This window comes from Thalassophryne amazonica, chromosome 18 (genome assembly GCF_902500255.1).
Source record: "Thalassophryne amazonica chromosome 18, fThaAma1.1, whole genome shotgun sequence".
Classification (NCBI taxonomy): Eukaryota; Metazoa; Chordata; class Actinopteri; order Batrachoidiformes; family Batrachoididae; genus Thalassophryne; species Thalassophryne amazonica.
Window position 1 is genome coordinate 47009170 of NC_047120.1, and position 16252 is coordinate 47025421.

General features: G+C 41.6%; 1 protein-coding gene across 2 annotated transcripts in view; it reads left to right on the forward strand.

The window, feature by feature from the left end:
• Positions 1-16252, forward strand: part of dnmbp (dynamin binding protein) — a 77105-nt gene that overhangs the window by 24253 nt on the left and 36600 nt on the right. For both annotated transcript variants that reach the window (XM_034194755.1, XM_034194756.1), the window contains exons 2-4: positions 6444-6598; positions 8470-8592; positions 12799-15066. In XM_034194755.1, the coding sequence (XP_034050646.1) occupies positions 6454-6598; positions 8470-8592; positions 12799-15066 (2536 nt within the window). In that variant the 5' untranslated portion in view covers positions 6444-6453. The remainder of the gene's footprint in view (positions 1-6443; positions 6599-8469; positions 8593-12798; positions 15067-16252) is intronic.

Consider the following 16252-nt stretch of genomic DNA (forward strand, 5'->3'; position numbering starts at 1 on the left):
TTTGGCCAGGAGTTCTTGAACCTCTGCACTCAGCCTTCTTCCGACTGTGTGTTAAAGTCTGCTCAGTCATAAAACAAAAAAAAAAGACAAACACAAACAACCATACCAACCCCCCCCCCCTCCCCAGAGGACCGTCCCATCAAACCCCGGGAAGAGGAGAAAAGAAAAAACACAACCCAAACTTAAGCTTGCAAACAAAAAAAAAATGCTAACACCCCCCCCCCCCCCCCCCCCCCGGACGACATGTAGGGACCAACACCCCCCAGAGGACATCCCGCCAGCTCCAGGAGTAATAACCACAGCCGAGGTCCCTCTGGGATCCAAAGTCACCCACGGGGACTCCCAGCGCCTCCCAGAGGACCATTCCATCAAACCCCAGGAGACGCCCCCCCTCATGACTAACAGACCCAGCCCCGGCCGTCTACGGCTAGATGGACCCACCGCCCTTTCCCCCCCAGAGGATACCACAGTCACACCCTGAGGGCGGAAACTGGGGGAAAAACAAACAAAAAAAACATACAAACAAAACAACAACCCCAACCCCACCCCCTCAGCGCAGTGGAAACTGGAAGTACGTCCAGTGTCACCAACCATGACTATACCCCAAACGTCAACCGGGAGGAGTAGAACAGCGGTAATGGCATACGGCACAAGACAGCGCCACCCCTCCGACTTTTAAACCAGCCACCAGCTGCGGGTATATTCCACTGCCCCAAACCTCAGCTACGCCGATGGCGTACGGCTCAAAGGCGCGCTGAAGCCGGAGGTGGAACAGGGAAGTAACAAAAAAGGAGGTTACCTGGGAAATGCCCAGCATAACCGAACTGCACCACCCCAGCAACGCCAATGGCAAACGGCACAGAGGCGCGCCAAGGCTGGAGGTTGTAAAGGGAATTTAAAAAAAATACCCCAACCCCCCCCCCCCCCCCGGGTGCAGAGGTTACCTGGGAAACGCCCAGCATAACCAAACTGCACCACTCCAGCAACGCCGACAACGTACGGCTCACACGGCTGGAGCCAGAGGAGAAGAGAGGGAACAACAAAAACAAAAAAAACAAAAAACAACCCAATTACCCCCCCATCACCCCCCAGAGTACCGTCCCATCAAACCCTGGGAGGTGAAACCAAAAGAAATAAAAAAGAAAGACTAACAGACTAACATAAAGTCACCTGGGTCAAACTATGCTCCAGACAGCCTGCATTTTCAACTCCACCAGACCACAGACAGTGCTTAAAAACCCACAAAAACAACAAATTAACCCCTGATAAAAACACCTCATACTAAAACAAGAAACAGATAATAGACCAATAAAAAAACTACCATTGGCCTACATCGTCAAGTGCAAAGAATGGAAAAACATTGTTTTCCATCCGGTAATGTGACTCTGTCACCAACAGAGGGAGCAAAAGTGCCAAATAAGAAAATCCCTGTGGTAACAGAGTAAAACCCACTCACACTGCTGCAAACGACAGCAGGTTATACCAAACAGCTTAACGTGCAAACTAAATACCACCGGGGCTGCTACAACAGGCGTCGGAGCCAGCTGCATGGGAGGAGACGGGGCTACAGCCGTAACAGCGGGGTGCGACACGACCCAAGCTGTAAACTCCGCCATGCGCGCACCAACACGCACAACCCGGGCGGAGAGCACCCGCAACTGATCCTGGATCAGCTCCAACATCTGCTGCAGCCTTCCCGGCAAAAATACCGTCTCTGCTTCCGCTGGTCCATTGTTAAATGGCCAGAGACTACTGTTATGTTTCGGACGCGGTCGGAGCACCGACCCAGCGTTTGAAGGACCCAGCATAAAATAAGCAGAGCACGGTTCAAAGGATAACAGAATTTAATAAACATAACAGTGAGATGCAGTGCTTAAACAACTAAAAAAGTCCACGGTCTGGTGAGGTGGAAAACGGCGCGCTCTCAACAGCGCAAACGGTTCGGAGCCACAGCAGTTCGGACCTTTGACCCCGCCGACACCCCCCAGGTGGCCGCGACAAACCGAGTCTGTGAAGAAAGAAAACATGAGGTGAGTCCAACTCCACACAGAGAGACACAACTCAAAGGTGCACGCAATCAGCAAACACTTCCTGGCTTAAATCCATACATCAGCTTCTTACCCTGCAGGCACGGAACAACTCAGTTCAAATCTCCACTGCAGCAGAAGCTGATTAGACAATTAGCATAACGTGACAGCTCACTAACACAAGGTGTGAGGGACACCAAATCCACTGTCATTACTTCATAAAAGTCACCAAAACCAAATTACCTCAGGAAGTGTGCTGAAGAGCGTGAGACCTCACCCAATCCTCCTTCACAGACTGTGGCGTCAAACCTGGAGCGGTCTCTGCGTCCGTGATGGTGAGATTGTTCTCCTGACGTCGATCTCACACGTCTGCTCACAAGGTCGAGTCTCTGGCAGTCACACACTGTGCATTCAAGGTTTAAATGCAGCAATCTCTGATCAAGACAAAATACACCACAGCTGAGAGTCCTGATGACCTGCATGTGAAAACAAGCCTCAGGTGTTCAGGGTGAGGTCCTAATGCTCAGCCACTCAGTCCTGAATGCATACCACCTGGTGGGAGAAACAGAAGACAAAAACCAAGCCAGCCAAACACCCCAGCCCACAACACATTTGTCTTCTGGATGGGTACTGCTTCATCTGAAAGAAAATTAATGCAAAACGTTTTTATAGATGATTTCTGAAAAAGACATTTTAGTATTATTTTATCTGGAAAGGGAATTATATTCTTGATCATGTTTAATGTTTAATAGTAAAGTAAGTCCCTTTGGCTGCTCCCTTGTTTGCACTTGGGGTCGCCACAGCAAATTTGAGGTGTTTAATAATATTAATAATAATAATGTGATAAATCTATTGTAATAAATTGATGAACCTACGAGAACGTGAGCAGAAACTATATTTGTGCAGTCAGTCTGCTGTTTCTTTACCATATCTCCTTGCAGCTTGCTGGTAATCTCTTGGCTTTTTGGGTTTCATTACGCTGTAAGAGTGGCTTTTATTTGGCAAAGCCCAATTCCTTAACCTTCACTATGAAAGTCTGCAGCCAGCTACATGCTCACAGTTAGAGCTCTTTCTTTTTTTGCTTGTTGTCCATCCCCTACCTCCACAAACCACATCTAGGATAACCTGACCTGAGGCGGTGACACTGAACTGGGCTCGACTCCTATTCCTCTCCCCCTCTCCCACTTAACAGAGGCCCCATTGACTGTGGCAAAGTACAACCCTCTCCTCTCTTTTGCATTTTTTTCCTTTACTGTGTTTATCACCACTGGTAATTATGTAGTCTGTCTGCACAGAGTAATACAAAATATTACAATTTCCTGAATCAGCCAATCAGAATTTAAGAGGCTCAACATAACTGTGTATACATCATTTATTGCACAGAAGAGGAGTTGGTAATCAGGATGTCATGAAAGTTGATTTGAGCCAGTAGAGTGCTCATGCTCACAAACTGCAAGAACTGCAACAGATATAGTGTGTGTGTGTGTGTGTGTGTGTGTGTGTGTGTGTGTGTGTGTGTGTGTGTGTGTGTGTGTGTGTGTGTGTGTGTGTGTGTGTGTGTGTGTGTGTGTGTGTGTGTGTGTGTGTGTGTGTGTGTGTGTGTTTTCACAGACCTCTGCTGCTTACTGCAACCTCATTTTGTAATGGGGCTGCAACTAATCATAATTTTTATAATCGAGAAAACAGATGACTGAATAAATCGATTAGATCCATAAAATGCCAGAAAATGGTGAAAAATGTGATCAGTGTTTTCCAAAGCCCAGGATGATGCCTTCAAATGTCTTGTTTTGTCCACAGCCAACGGTATCCAGTTTAATGCCAGAGAGGAGTAAAGAAATTGGTCAAATAAACTAGAAAGTATTCACATTTAAGAAGCTGAAATCTGAGAATTTGGATTAATTTGTTTACATTGTTCAAAATGATTAACCAATTATCAAAATAGTTATTGATTAATTTAATAGTTGATTAATAATTGATTAATCCTTGCAGCTTTCTTTTGTAATTTTGAGTGGCTGCAGTGCCCAGCTGGTCACTTTGTCACAGAGCTGTGTGTAGTAACATAATTTTAATAATGTTCAATAGACTGTTGGTTTGTGGCTGCTGTAAATGTGTGACAACTAATCGGAGAGAGTAATACAAGAAAATAGGGTGAACTGGGATAAACAACTGGAATTTCTTTGCTTTATCAAGGATGACACGCTTAAACAAAAAAATCTGTAAATTCTGTTGTTTTTATGCAGGGGAATAATTTTGTAAAAAAAAAATACAGTAAAAATATGAAAAAATTACATAAATAAAATGTGGAAATGCCTTCACAGAAAATGCTACACATTTTCCAGCATAAAACCTTTCTCTTTGGGGAAAAAATGATATGAGAATGGGGTAAAGGCAGGTTTGAATCAGGGATATTCTGTTTGAGATGCAAGCACACTACGTAAATGCTTGCACCACCATTCTCAGGTTTGAATCAGGGATATTCTGTTTGAGATGCAAGCACACTACGTAAATGCTTGCGCCACCATTCTGTCTCATGTTGTTAATTAGTCTGAAAATGTAATGAACTGCAGAATCTGTTTTATCCTCTTGATATACGAGGGTAGGCTGAAAAGTTCTAAGGCTCACTATGATGCAGTTAATGCATTAACTGTATCATAGTGAGCCTTATGATGCAGTCAATGCATTAACTGTATCATAGTGAGCCTTAGAACTTTTCAGCCTACCCTCGTATAGTCTACTCAATTCAAAACAGATATGATTTTTTTTCAGACTTCCTCACATAAACATATTGTACAAATACAGTAACAATATTTTAATGTGTCTATACAGTTCATTATATTTTCAGAGTAATTCCTGTTGTGTGACAGCATAGTGGCGTAAACGACATTTTTTTTAATCATATGTTTGACCTCCCGTCTGAACAGAAATCTCAGATTTCAAATACTTTATGCAAAATAAGTGAGAAGATATGTGTATGCAGTTGCTTGAATGAGTTCCAGTCAGTTCTGAATGTAATGCTGTGTTTACACATAGCGATGGCAAGTCACAAATGCCACGAAGTATACATTCTTGGCCGCTGATCACGAATGTGATGATTCGGGGCAGATGCATCAGGAGTCCTCAGGAACTGCTGCAACCTGTTACCACACATTACGATTAATGGCACGTGTTTCTGGAGAGTTATCAAGAACCATTACACACATTCAAGAATAATGTTGTGCGCTGTTGCGCGCTATCGCGTGTAACAGCACATCGTTAAGTTCTGTCACATTGTGAATGAGGCAAATTGCCTCCACATATACACACCCATATTCATCCAACCGTCAGTTGCTGAACAGTTCAGATTGCTCCAGTTTGCTCCTGAAAATCCACACCAGAAGAACTTTGTGACTACATGTTTAGTTGTGCTCTGTGTCATGGAGTGGCGCAGAAAGGAGGAGGAGACGGTGAGAGAGCCAGATGTGTGGCTCCACACGGCTCTCGTCTCGCGCGTTTTCCCACACATCAGGCACATGCAGCAGGTGGAACACCTGCAGGAGCGTGCTGAGGAGCATTGGAACAAAACTTTTAGTCGTTTTGGCCTCACTGTCCTTCAGCATACTGCAGCAATGAAACTGAATGCGGTGCTGCAGGGTTTAATTGTGTGCACGTCATTGAAGAGCGCTGTTACGCTCTGTTAAGGATCACCGCTAATCAAGACGGATCAACAGGCTCAGTTGCGACATCCACGACATGAGGCAAAATGAGGGTGGTGTGTGACATTTGTGGAAGATTTTTTGACAGCCAAAAACATGCTCCATGAAAATCAAGAATATCATGCGCCAACACGCACTATTAAGAAACCTATTCAGATGCGTTAAGTCACATTAAGAATGTCAGGAATGTGCCAAGAATGACGCAAATATGACATTTGTAATGCGTCTTGCCTATGTGTAAACGCAGCATAAGGCATTACTTTTCTGTGAGCGGAACAGAGTGGGGCTCACCTCAAGGATGACATCATTGGTGGAAATGCTTATCTTGCATAAAAATATGGAAAAGGAAGTGTTTCCTCACTCAGTCAGCCTAACAGAATCCTTTCTTCAGTCTTAGAAATATGAGAAACAGCACAAGGATAGATGAGTCCTTCAACCTTCTTCAATATACATCCTCTTTTTCTCCTGTTTTTGTCACAGGTTTCTCACACTCTATGTTCCCCTTTCATTTTGTCTTTCTAATTTCTTGAAAACATCCTGACACTCTGATTTGTATGTTTTCTTGTTGGGAAAGACTCTAGTTTCATGAAAGTTTTAATCTTTTATACATTAATATCTTATGAGAGTAGATTGTATGAGTAGATTTTTTTTATCAGTTTTAAATATATAATACAATGTGAACTATTGCTCCTAATCTGCATGTTTCTGTTATCTGCCTTCACAGGTTATGAGTAATGGAAGCAGGATCAGTAGTGCGTGCCGTGTTTGAGTTTCTACCGAGTGTCTCCGAGGAACTGCCACTCTTCACTGGTGACGTTATTGAGGTGCTCAACGTTGTGGATGAGTTCTGGTTGCTTGGTAACAAAGATGGTGTCACAGGTAAGGTGTCAAGGCATCAATCGTTGGTTTAGGCCCCCTGACACGAGCAAGTCTTTGATTCACACAGTAGCACGCATGTCGTCGTGATGATCCCACCTGCTGTGATCCCAGTTGGACGCCATTCTTTGTTCTACCGCCTGCCACGTGCTCTGCGCTGGACGCTGTGTATATAAAATAATTATTTTGTGTCGGATTAATCATTTTCTCTGCAAATTGGCTGTTGAAAACAGTTGAATCACTTCCTGAATAACAGAGGACCGCTCCAGCTTTAGCTGTTGCGTGCACATGCCTAACAACCTAAAAAGGTAATTATTTGTCTTGTTTACATTGTCATGGCTTGGTAAAACAGTTGTGTGTTTTTTCCTTCTTGTGTGCAGCTGTTAAAGTATGTTTATCAGAGATTTAACTTATTGTTATAATCGTTCAGACAAGCTGCGCTCTGATGCGATCCGCTGACGTCACCACTCGCTCTGTTCTTTACGCCACTTGACGAGCTGCCCATCGTGTTGGCGATTAGATCGCGCCACGTAGCATGACATTTATGTGTGAAAGATTTTTCATACATTTCAAAATTCTCTGTGCGCAATAGCACGCACCGGCGCTCCTCTCGCATTCAGTCTGCACCAGTTAAAGACGAGTTTACACTCCAGCACGACACAGGTCATGCTAGTGCGTGAGTCAAAGGCATGCTCATGTCAGGAGGTCTTTTGTATTGCTGTATAATGGATTGGGTTTTTGGCTGTAACTGCTGATTACTAGTAGAGGTGCATTAGTGTTACAAGAGCTGTGCCATCCCTTACCAAAAAGTAGTACATACAAGTATGTTTCAAGTATACTTCCAGTTTACTTTTTATATACTTATTAGTACTATTTTTTGGCAAGGGATTCCAGCTCCAATGTGTCAAATAATGGCGTCCAGCAGTATGCTGTTTGTTTCAGATGTCATCATCCACTTCCTTCCTAAATTTTAGGAATGCACAGCAGTATGCATCACTCCCCTGCTCTGCCCTTGACTGGCTGACTCACGGAAGTTGTGTTTGGAGTATTTGAATATTACTTAAGACAACAATGGGAGCCCCTCTGAGTGAAAGTGCAGTGGGGAAGTCAAAAAAGGTTCTTTAAATGACTTGGAACACAAATATGGTCCTTGTCTTTTCATCTGTTCTGCTTTATTTACTGTTTGAACATTTTATTTTTATATATATGTCCAATGGTTTGTACTTGGTTGGCATGTCCTGACTTATCTGGATAAGTCAGGGTCTGTTTGTGACAAATTTATGTATAGTTTCTGTCTTGATTTTTTTATTATTATTATTATTATTATTATTATTATTATTATTGAGCCTTATATTTCCAAGTGTTATCTTCAGTGGTACCCTGGCTTTGATTCTAAAGATTTTGCCTGTGAAATTCTTAGTAGTTGGACTACCAACAGGGGTTTGATTCCAAGTTTGTCCATTTCAGGCTACCTGTCTGTCTTGAAGACATTTTATCTGCATTTTGCCAGTCCACCCAGCTGTAAATTGGTACCTTGTACCTGCAGTGGCCTGGCATCCCATTGAAACTCTCACCCATGTTACACTTGGCTCACTTTAGCCCCTCAGGGCCTGCATCATACTTATTTACTTACTGCACAGGAATGATTAGGATTACTGTACATGTCAAATATAACATTAGGAGCAATTAATTCTTTCTGACACAGACACCGTATAGACCTGAAAGCAATAATACTTAGAAGGAAGTACTTCACTAGCCGATTAAATCTTAAAAGACTTTTATAGACTATTTGAGTTGAACACTAAAGAGAGGTGTTTTTTGTTACATTCACTGCTGTCATTTTAATGTGGTGTTTGTCTGACCCCTATCTTCAGGCCAATTTCCCAGTACATTTGTGGAGGAGGTTACTATTCCCAGCACCAAGCCTCAAGACCAACTTTATGTGTGTATCAATGACTTCAGCTCCACAGAGCCGGGAAACCTGTCCCTGAAAAGAGGTACCCACATGCTGTATGCACCTGCACACTTAGGTCTGTTTGGTCTCACAAAATATCTTGTTTTTAACTGATCACACCAGACCTGGGCTAAGTCCTTTGTACAGCTGCTGTTGGATTTGAAATACTACTGATAACTTTAACCGACCATGCTTTCTCACTTAGCCTAACCCAACTTGTTGAAGGAGCTTAATGTCCCTGTACTCAGGTAATTTGATTTATGTTGTAGACTAGATGTGGTGTGTTGGACCTTTGAACCTCAGCCTTCTGAATTTCTTTGTCTTCACTGGGTAGACCTTAGCTGTGCAGTGACCTGAGTTTTCTTGGACAAAATGCCACCGTTGGCCATGTAGTTTTTAATATGACATAAAAAAGACCAATTTTTGCAGCTCAAAGCAGAAATTCTAATAAAAAAATGGTACTGTGTATTTCATATCAGGCCTCGGGTTTCTGAACAGCACAATCAATGGATGCATGCATGAGCACCAGTGATTGCAGTGAATGAAAACAAGGCATGTTTTCCTTCATGGCTCATTGTTGAAATGGAGCACAGATTTAAAAATTTATTCTCTGTACTGTACAACGTGATGCTTACAGATAAGAATCATCCAGAGAGTCACTTCTGCAATTCTCTGTTTCTTTTTTTTTTTTTTAACACTGTTTATTCAAAAGGGCAACTCCATATTCAATTACAACATAGAATTAATACAACAAATCGAACAGAGCGACTCAGCAAATTCTAGGATGGTATTCCATCCCATTGAAAGTAAAAGGGGTATATCCTAAAATATATTTTACTTTATCTACAACTGGTTAAAAAAAGAAAAGAAAAAGGAAAACACAATTCCGGTGAGGAACCCTGAGCAAGTATAATTATGCCCAACCAAAGTAAATAATGACAGGGGTCCACCTATCCAGAAACGAATCCATATTCAAATGAAGCTTTGCCGTAATTTTTTCCATTAGATATACGTCTTTTAATCTGTCACGCCATTGAGGGAGAGTGGGAGGTAGTGCTTTTAACCAAGATCTCGTTATCATTTTCTTTGCTACCAATAAACAAATGTGGAGCAATTGAGCTTCCCTTTTTGTCAAACCACCCCTTGGGGTCAGCCCTGTAATGTAATATTTTGGATCCAGCGGCAAATTAAAATTTAGGATGGCTCGGATCTCTGCCTGGATCCCTAGCCAATATGGTTTCAAGGCGGGGCAGTCCCAAAAAATATGCAAATAATCCCCAATTTGTTTGCAATCCCTCCAACACAGATTAGTTTTACTATTATCATTATTAAAAGTAGTTGATGGTGTCCTAAAAAATCTTAACTTAATTTTCCAATTGAACTCCTTCCAAATTGGACTGCTAGTAATTTTATGGCCTCTTTCACACGCCTCTTCCCATTCTTCATCCTCAATAATTGTGTTTGCCTCTAACTCCCACTTCCCCTTCACTTCCAGTGAGTTATCAGACAGTTGAGAATGTAAATATTTATACATGCTCAATATTATTTTAACTTTACTTTTTTCTTCAGTCACCTTAATTAGTATTTGTTCAGTTGGTGTAGGCAGTTGTTTCAAAGCGTCCCATTCTGCACATGACACTAAATAGTCTCGTAATTGTAAATATCGAAAAAACCCATCAGAACCTAAACCAAATTTGTCCTGCAACTGTTTAAAAGATTTTAATATCCCTCCATCAAACATCTGATGGATAGTTATCAAACCCCTTTCCGCCTACCCCTTAAATCCAGAGTCTAATTTATTAGGTAAAAAATCAGCAATCTTAGTGATTTTAAGTGCCCGTGAGTTGTTAAAGGTGCATTGATTTTCTTCCTCACCTGTGTCCATACTCGTTGTGTACACACAATCCACTCATTTTTTTATTTTCAAATCTCTCCATTTCTTTTGTTCTAAAAAAGGTACGGTCTCTAATTAAACAATTTGGGAAGCATGGTTTTCTAGTTTTATCCAAGTTGTTTCCTCATCCTGCAATACCCATTCTACTAACCCACGCATCTGTGCAGCCCAATAATACAATTTCAAATTAGGCAAACCAAGACCCCCATTTTTTTTTGGACTACATAATAGTTTCAGCCGAACTCGAGGTTTTTCAATTCTCTGTTTCTTAATGATCAATTTAACTGAATTTCTAAGAATGTTCATTGACATGGAAGTTTTCTTGTGTCCATCTCATGACATTTCTAAAGCCAGCTTTCTGTAAAAGTGAGAATTGACTTGCTAATTTAGTTGTTTTTGTTTTATTTTCATTTATATTTACATAATGGTTTAGAGATTTGTTGTCACATTGAAATGAAAGAGAATTGTTTTTAAAATTATTTCACAAAGAAGCCTGATTTATTTTATTATTATTATTATGTAAATTAATTCATTAATTCATTTGTTTATTGTCGGTTAAATTATAGAACAAGAAAAGCACAGGAAAGCCCAAGAATTTTCTCTTTTTTGGCACTTGTAGTAGCAACCATGTAAAATATGTATTTTTGTTGCATTACATCTGTGAGGTCACATGTAATCTGTGATCTACAGATGAATGAAGTTTCATAATTCTGTCCAATGATTTGTAAGAAATGCATGTTGGAATCCACATGCAAATCCCAAGCATTTTGAACATAAATGTTTTTTTCAAATGCACACATCACAACCCGAATAAATATAAATATTTTACATACAGATTTTTAACCTGAACTTCAGTGATCTGATTGTATTTGCTGTCAGACGTTTTCCTGTGCATAGAAATGTCTAAAAATATTTGAGACATTCTTTTGCATTTATTTACATATTTTTAAACGTGTGCATGGTTCACTAGATGAGCACGGGTCAGGTGTTCAGATCACATTTAAACAAATACTGGAGGTAAACCGCAACGTCTGGGCTTTCATGTGTAATTTCAAAGTTGAAAAAACTCTATATTTATTATGTTTGTGCATATCAATCAAACACACATTTTGCAATCTGCAAATAAATGCAAAAGGATGTCACAATTATTTTGACATATACAGGAAGCAAAAATGATTAGATCTCTGAAACTGAAGTTAAAAATCAGAATGTAAAAGAATAATGTGTATTTAGGTTGTGATGAAATTATAAAATTGTGTAACATGGGTTTCAGCCGATTTGTGTGTGGGTTGGTACAGGTGTTTGTCAGTACCCAAAGTTGTGCACAAATCATTGTAAACATTTGAAAATCCAATTTTTCACTTGCATTTCTAATTGAGAAGAATTTATTTCCATGGTTTGCGAAGTCCACACATGTACTAAAGAACAGTCACTGTTACAACAGCAAATACAGAGCATGACATAGTGCACAGATGTTCCAAAAATCCCCAGCAGATGTCCCCAGAAGCCACACTCAAACTATAGCAACTCTCTTCAGTTAACTGTAGTTTTATTTGATATTCATCATCTAACTTCATAGCATGTGTTGTGATTTACTTTGTGCTATTATGCATTAAAGGACATTCTCAGGTAAACATTAGTGATGTATGCAGATATCCCACGCACTGGCCAAACTTTTGTTGCATCACTTGTCATTAGAATTAGTAGCAGTATGAGAAATGCAGTATTTGAGTTGTCCTCTATTCAATTATTTTTTATTTTTTATTTATTTATTTATTTTGTCGAGCTCTTTAAACAAAATACTGCTGGTACTGGCAACTGCAAATTTGCTTTGCAAATCCCACATCTGCAAGACATTTATCACGTTCATTCAATGTCAATGACTTATAAATTCCAGACAATTTTATATTTCCGTAGATAAATAGTGTTTCCTGGATCATTGGAAGCAGTCATTACTGGCAAACTGACTGAGGCGTGAAATGTTTGTTTCCAGGATATTTTTCCATGGTCATGTTGGCTGTGCTCCAGTTTTGATCCCACACACAATGGGAGGTGGAGCCATGTGTCTATGGAATGTGACCCCCTTGACTTTTGGGTGTGAAGTCAATCTTGTGCTTTTTCCTGATATCCAGATATTCAACAAATGCTCCTGTTAGGAACGCTATTGGGAATGTAATAGTACAAGTAATCTGAAATTATTTAGAGATGAAACTACTCCACTTGTAATCTTGACAATTCAATATAAATGCAGAAAAAAGTCAAACATTCTTGGTGCTTTATTTCTTTTCTTTAATATGACTTGTTTCACTATTTAGTACATTAACTGCATATTTTACATATTCTGTATCTCGACAGGTGATGTGGTTGTTGGTGATAAAGGAGGTTCCATTGACCTTGGAGAAACTTGGCAACATGGCTGCAATGCTTTGGGTTCCCGTGGTTTCTTTCCTACATCATGCGTGAAGGAGTTGCAGCTGTCATGCCGCTCCAGGCAGCTATCAGAACGCTCAGCCCAGGCCCAAGCATTGGAGCTCCCACCTTACGCACTAGGCCAGGCCCGGGCCATTATGAGCCTCCATGCACAGCTCAGTGAGGAGCTTGACTTTCGTGAGGGAGACCTGATCATCATCACAGACCTGCCTGAGCCAGGCTGGTTCCAGGGGGAGATTGAAGGGCGCAGAGGGGTCTTCCCAGAAGGTTTTGTGGAGCTCCTCGGCCCCCTTCGATCGCCACAAGAGCCAGTGAACTGCCAGTATTTTCCGAGTGACTCTAAAGTATTGAGCAGCAGGGACCATTCTGATGTGGGAGAGGGGACTGAGGAGGAGAGTATAGATGAAGGGGAGGTTTTTGTGAAAGAGACAGACAAGCACACAGAGAATGAAGTGGTAGTCGGACATGCCGAAGAGGAGGAGGAGGGCCATATGTATGGAGTAGCACTTTATGAGTTTCGAGCAATCGAACCTGGTGAGTTAAACTTTGATGTGGGAGACCACATACGTATTTTGAGCACTTTGGAAGATGGTTGGTTGGAGGGGCAGCTTAAAGGACAGCGTGGAATTTTTCCTCATCGCTTTGTCAAATTAGACAGTGACCAAAAAATTACAGAAGTATTAAATGTGGAACCCGAGAAAGAGAGTCATGAGAACAAGGATCCTACAGAATACGGCTCAGGTCATTTGTGTCCAAATGGGTCAGCAAAAGATTTGGAATGGAGACTGTATGAGGATCACACTGTGTGGGACCTGGACTACTTTGAGAGGACTGAGGAGCAAACGGAAAAGATGAATAAAAGCACTGGACCCCAGCCACACAACAGAGGACAAAGAGAAGGGAGTGGCAGACCTGAATCTCACGCACATAGACCTGTCAACTCACTACGTAGAGCCCCTAACAGACCAAAATCCATTCCTCCAGCAAGGCCCAGGCTCCCACCTCGGCTAGGCGTGCCTGCACAAAGCCACAACACCAATGCTGGCTCATCGTCACACATTGTTAAAGGTAATTATACGAATGGGAACCCACGAACTCTGCAGCCCAAACTAACTCATAGTCTGACCCTTCCTAGCACTCAACTTGGTTGGTCTAAAGCGAGTAGATACTACCAGAGGACACCATCGGATGCTGCCACTACCAATAACAGAAGTGCCACTCTTGGAAAGGCATCAGCTAACTCTGTGGAAGTCCATAAGCAAAAGAAGCTAACTCGCCATGCAAGTATTAGTGATTCTGATCTGATAACAGGACGTGCTGAGTCACAGGCACATTCCCAGCAGACACCGCGTCGCTCCAGTAGCGCAATGGCAACATCAATTACCTTGGATGCTCTGGCCACCTCAGGCAAAGACCTGGAGGCCAAGCTTTGTCAGCAACTTTTTGAATTTGAGAAAAGCTTAACCAATTCCTATGGTGACACTAACATTGGTTCTTTTGCTACTCAGAATGTATCTGCTGAAGATGACCTAAGCCACTATTCTGACATTTCGCGGCACTTTTCCATTCTTGACTATCACAATGAAAATGACATAATTCGAGGCTCCCCACATTCTCCTATGTCCCATCTCTTGCAATCTAACTCTGCCTCTTCATCATTAGAGAGGCGTAGGACCCTGCGCCCTCCACCTCCACGTCCTAGAGTCATTCATCATCCAGCTCCACCGGCATTAAAACCAGCCCGTCCTCCACCCCGTCCACCTCCCCGTTGCCCAGTACGATATTCTGCTCCTCCACCTAAAAACTCTCTTACTAACAGCCCTGTCTTTTACACCCCTGATGAACCAACTATAAACCTTCCTGACCAAACAACAGAAGAACAGGCTGAGTTTGTTGACCTTGGAGGATCTCAGGACCATAAAATCCACGACAAACTGGAAGTAGAAAAAGAACTCGATGAGGAGATAGAGTTTGAAAGCGAGAAAGAAAGGGAACGGGATGAGACTTACCAGCTGTTTCTTCGGCTGCAAGAGGTGGAAAATGACATGGAAGCATACTCGCACACAGTAGAAGAACTCAGAACCATGTTAGAGGAGGAAGAGGATGAAACAGCCCGCATGCAGGCTATAGAGAATTTGGAGTTCTGCAATTACAACTTGGAGATGCTTGCTCTGGAGCAACATCAGCTACAAGGTAAGTCTTTTGGCATGTTCTGGGGGGACTTCATTAACTGATTCTTGCACCGGTGAAAGCATCATAGGACTCATGGAATGTGAAGAGGAGATGGTATTAACCCAAAATTGAATGTTATTTGAGCTAAGTAGAGGTTTTTTGTTGTTGTTGTTTTGGCCGGGTCTCCCATTGCAAATAATACATTACCTTAGTCATTTCTGGAGGACAAAAAACATGATCGGTGTTTCATCATCTGCCATAGACAGGAAGTTCTAATGATTACAGTGTTGCTTAAGTTTAAATGTGAAATGTGCAGTCATTCACCTCCCTAATATGCAGGTCAAAAGTTAGTGTTGCATTAAAACTCAGACCGGTACTATCTGTTTCACAGTGATGAGTCACAGTCACCCAATGACAGTGCTATTTGATCATTAAGATGTATGGGTCTAGCCAAGCCAACAGCAATCATCTCACTCTTCTCTGAGTTCAAAAACAGAAAATTGGAAGACCTCCATCTTTTCACTGCATCTAGACAAGTCTCCACATTTGCAGTATGAGGGAGATTGCCTGCATCAACAGGCCATCTGTGTAGCAGTCAGAATTAATCCCATTGTTACATATAATCTGACAAAGTGGTGCTAAATAAAGAGATAATAAAAGTTGACTTAGAATGCGGCCATTCTGCTTTGTGCACACCTGTTCCTGTCAAATCTCAAAGTTGAAGCAGAGTAGGTCCTTATTAGTACTTAGCCAGAAGATCACTTGGGATTACCAGAAGCTCTGTGTGTGTTTCTCCATGTGGAACTGGAGTTGTGGCAGGAAGGTCATCCGGCAAAAAACTTGTGCCAAATCCAAATGCAAATCTCTACTGTATCCCCTGTGGTTCCCGTGAACAACTGGATGCAGCCAAAACACAAACAACTACAACAGTAGACCGAGAACAGAACCTTGAGGTACATCATACTTCACTATGGAAAATTCAGAATTAGTGTACTCTATAAAGAGCACGCTACAATCAACCTGACATGTTATTATTATTGTTATAATAATAACAATAATAAGTGTTATAATATTGATAGAAATGTGAATCTTGGGAAGGGGAACAGGTGATCACATGATTCCAATCGAGGTGGGGAGCTACGTTTTACTGTATATTGTTTCACTTTCTTTGACATTACAAGACAATTTGGTTGATTTATTAAAAGAA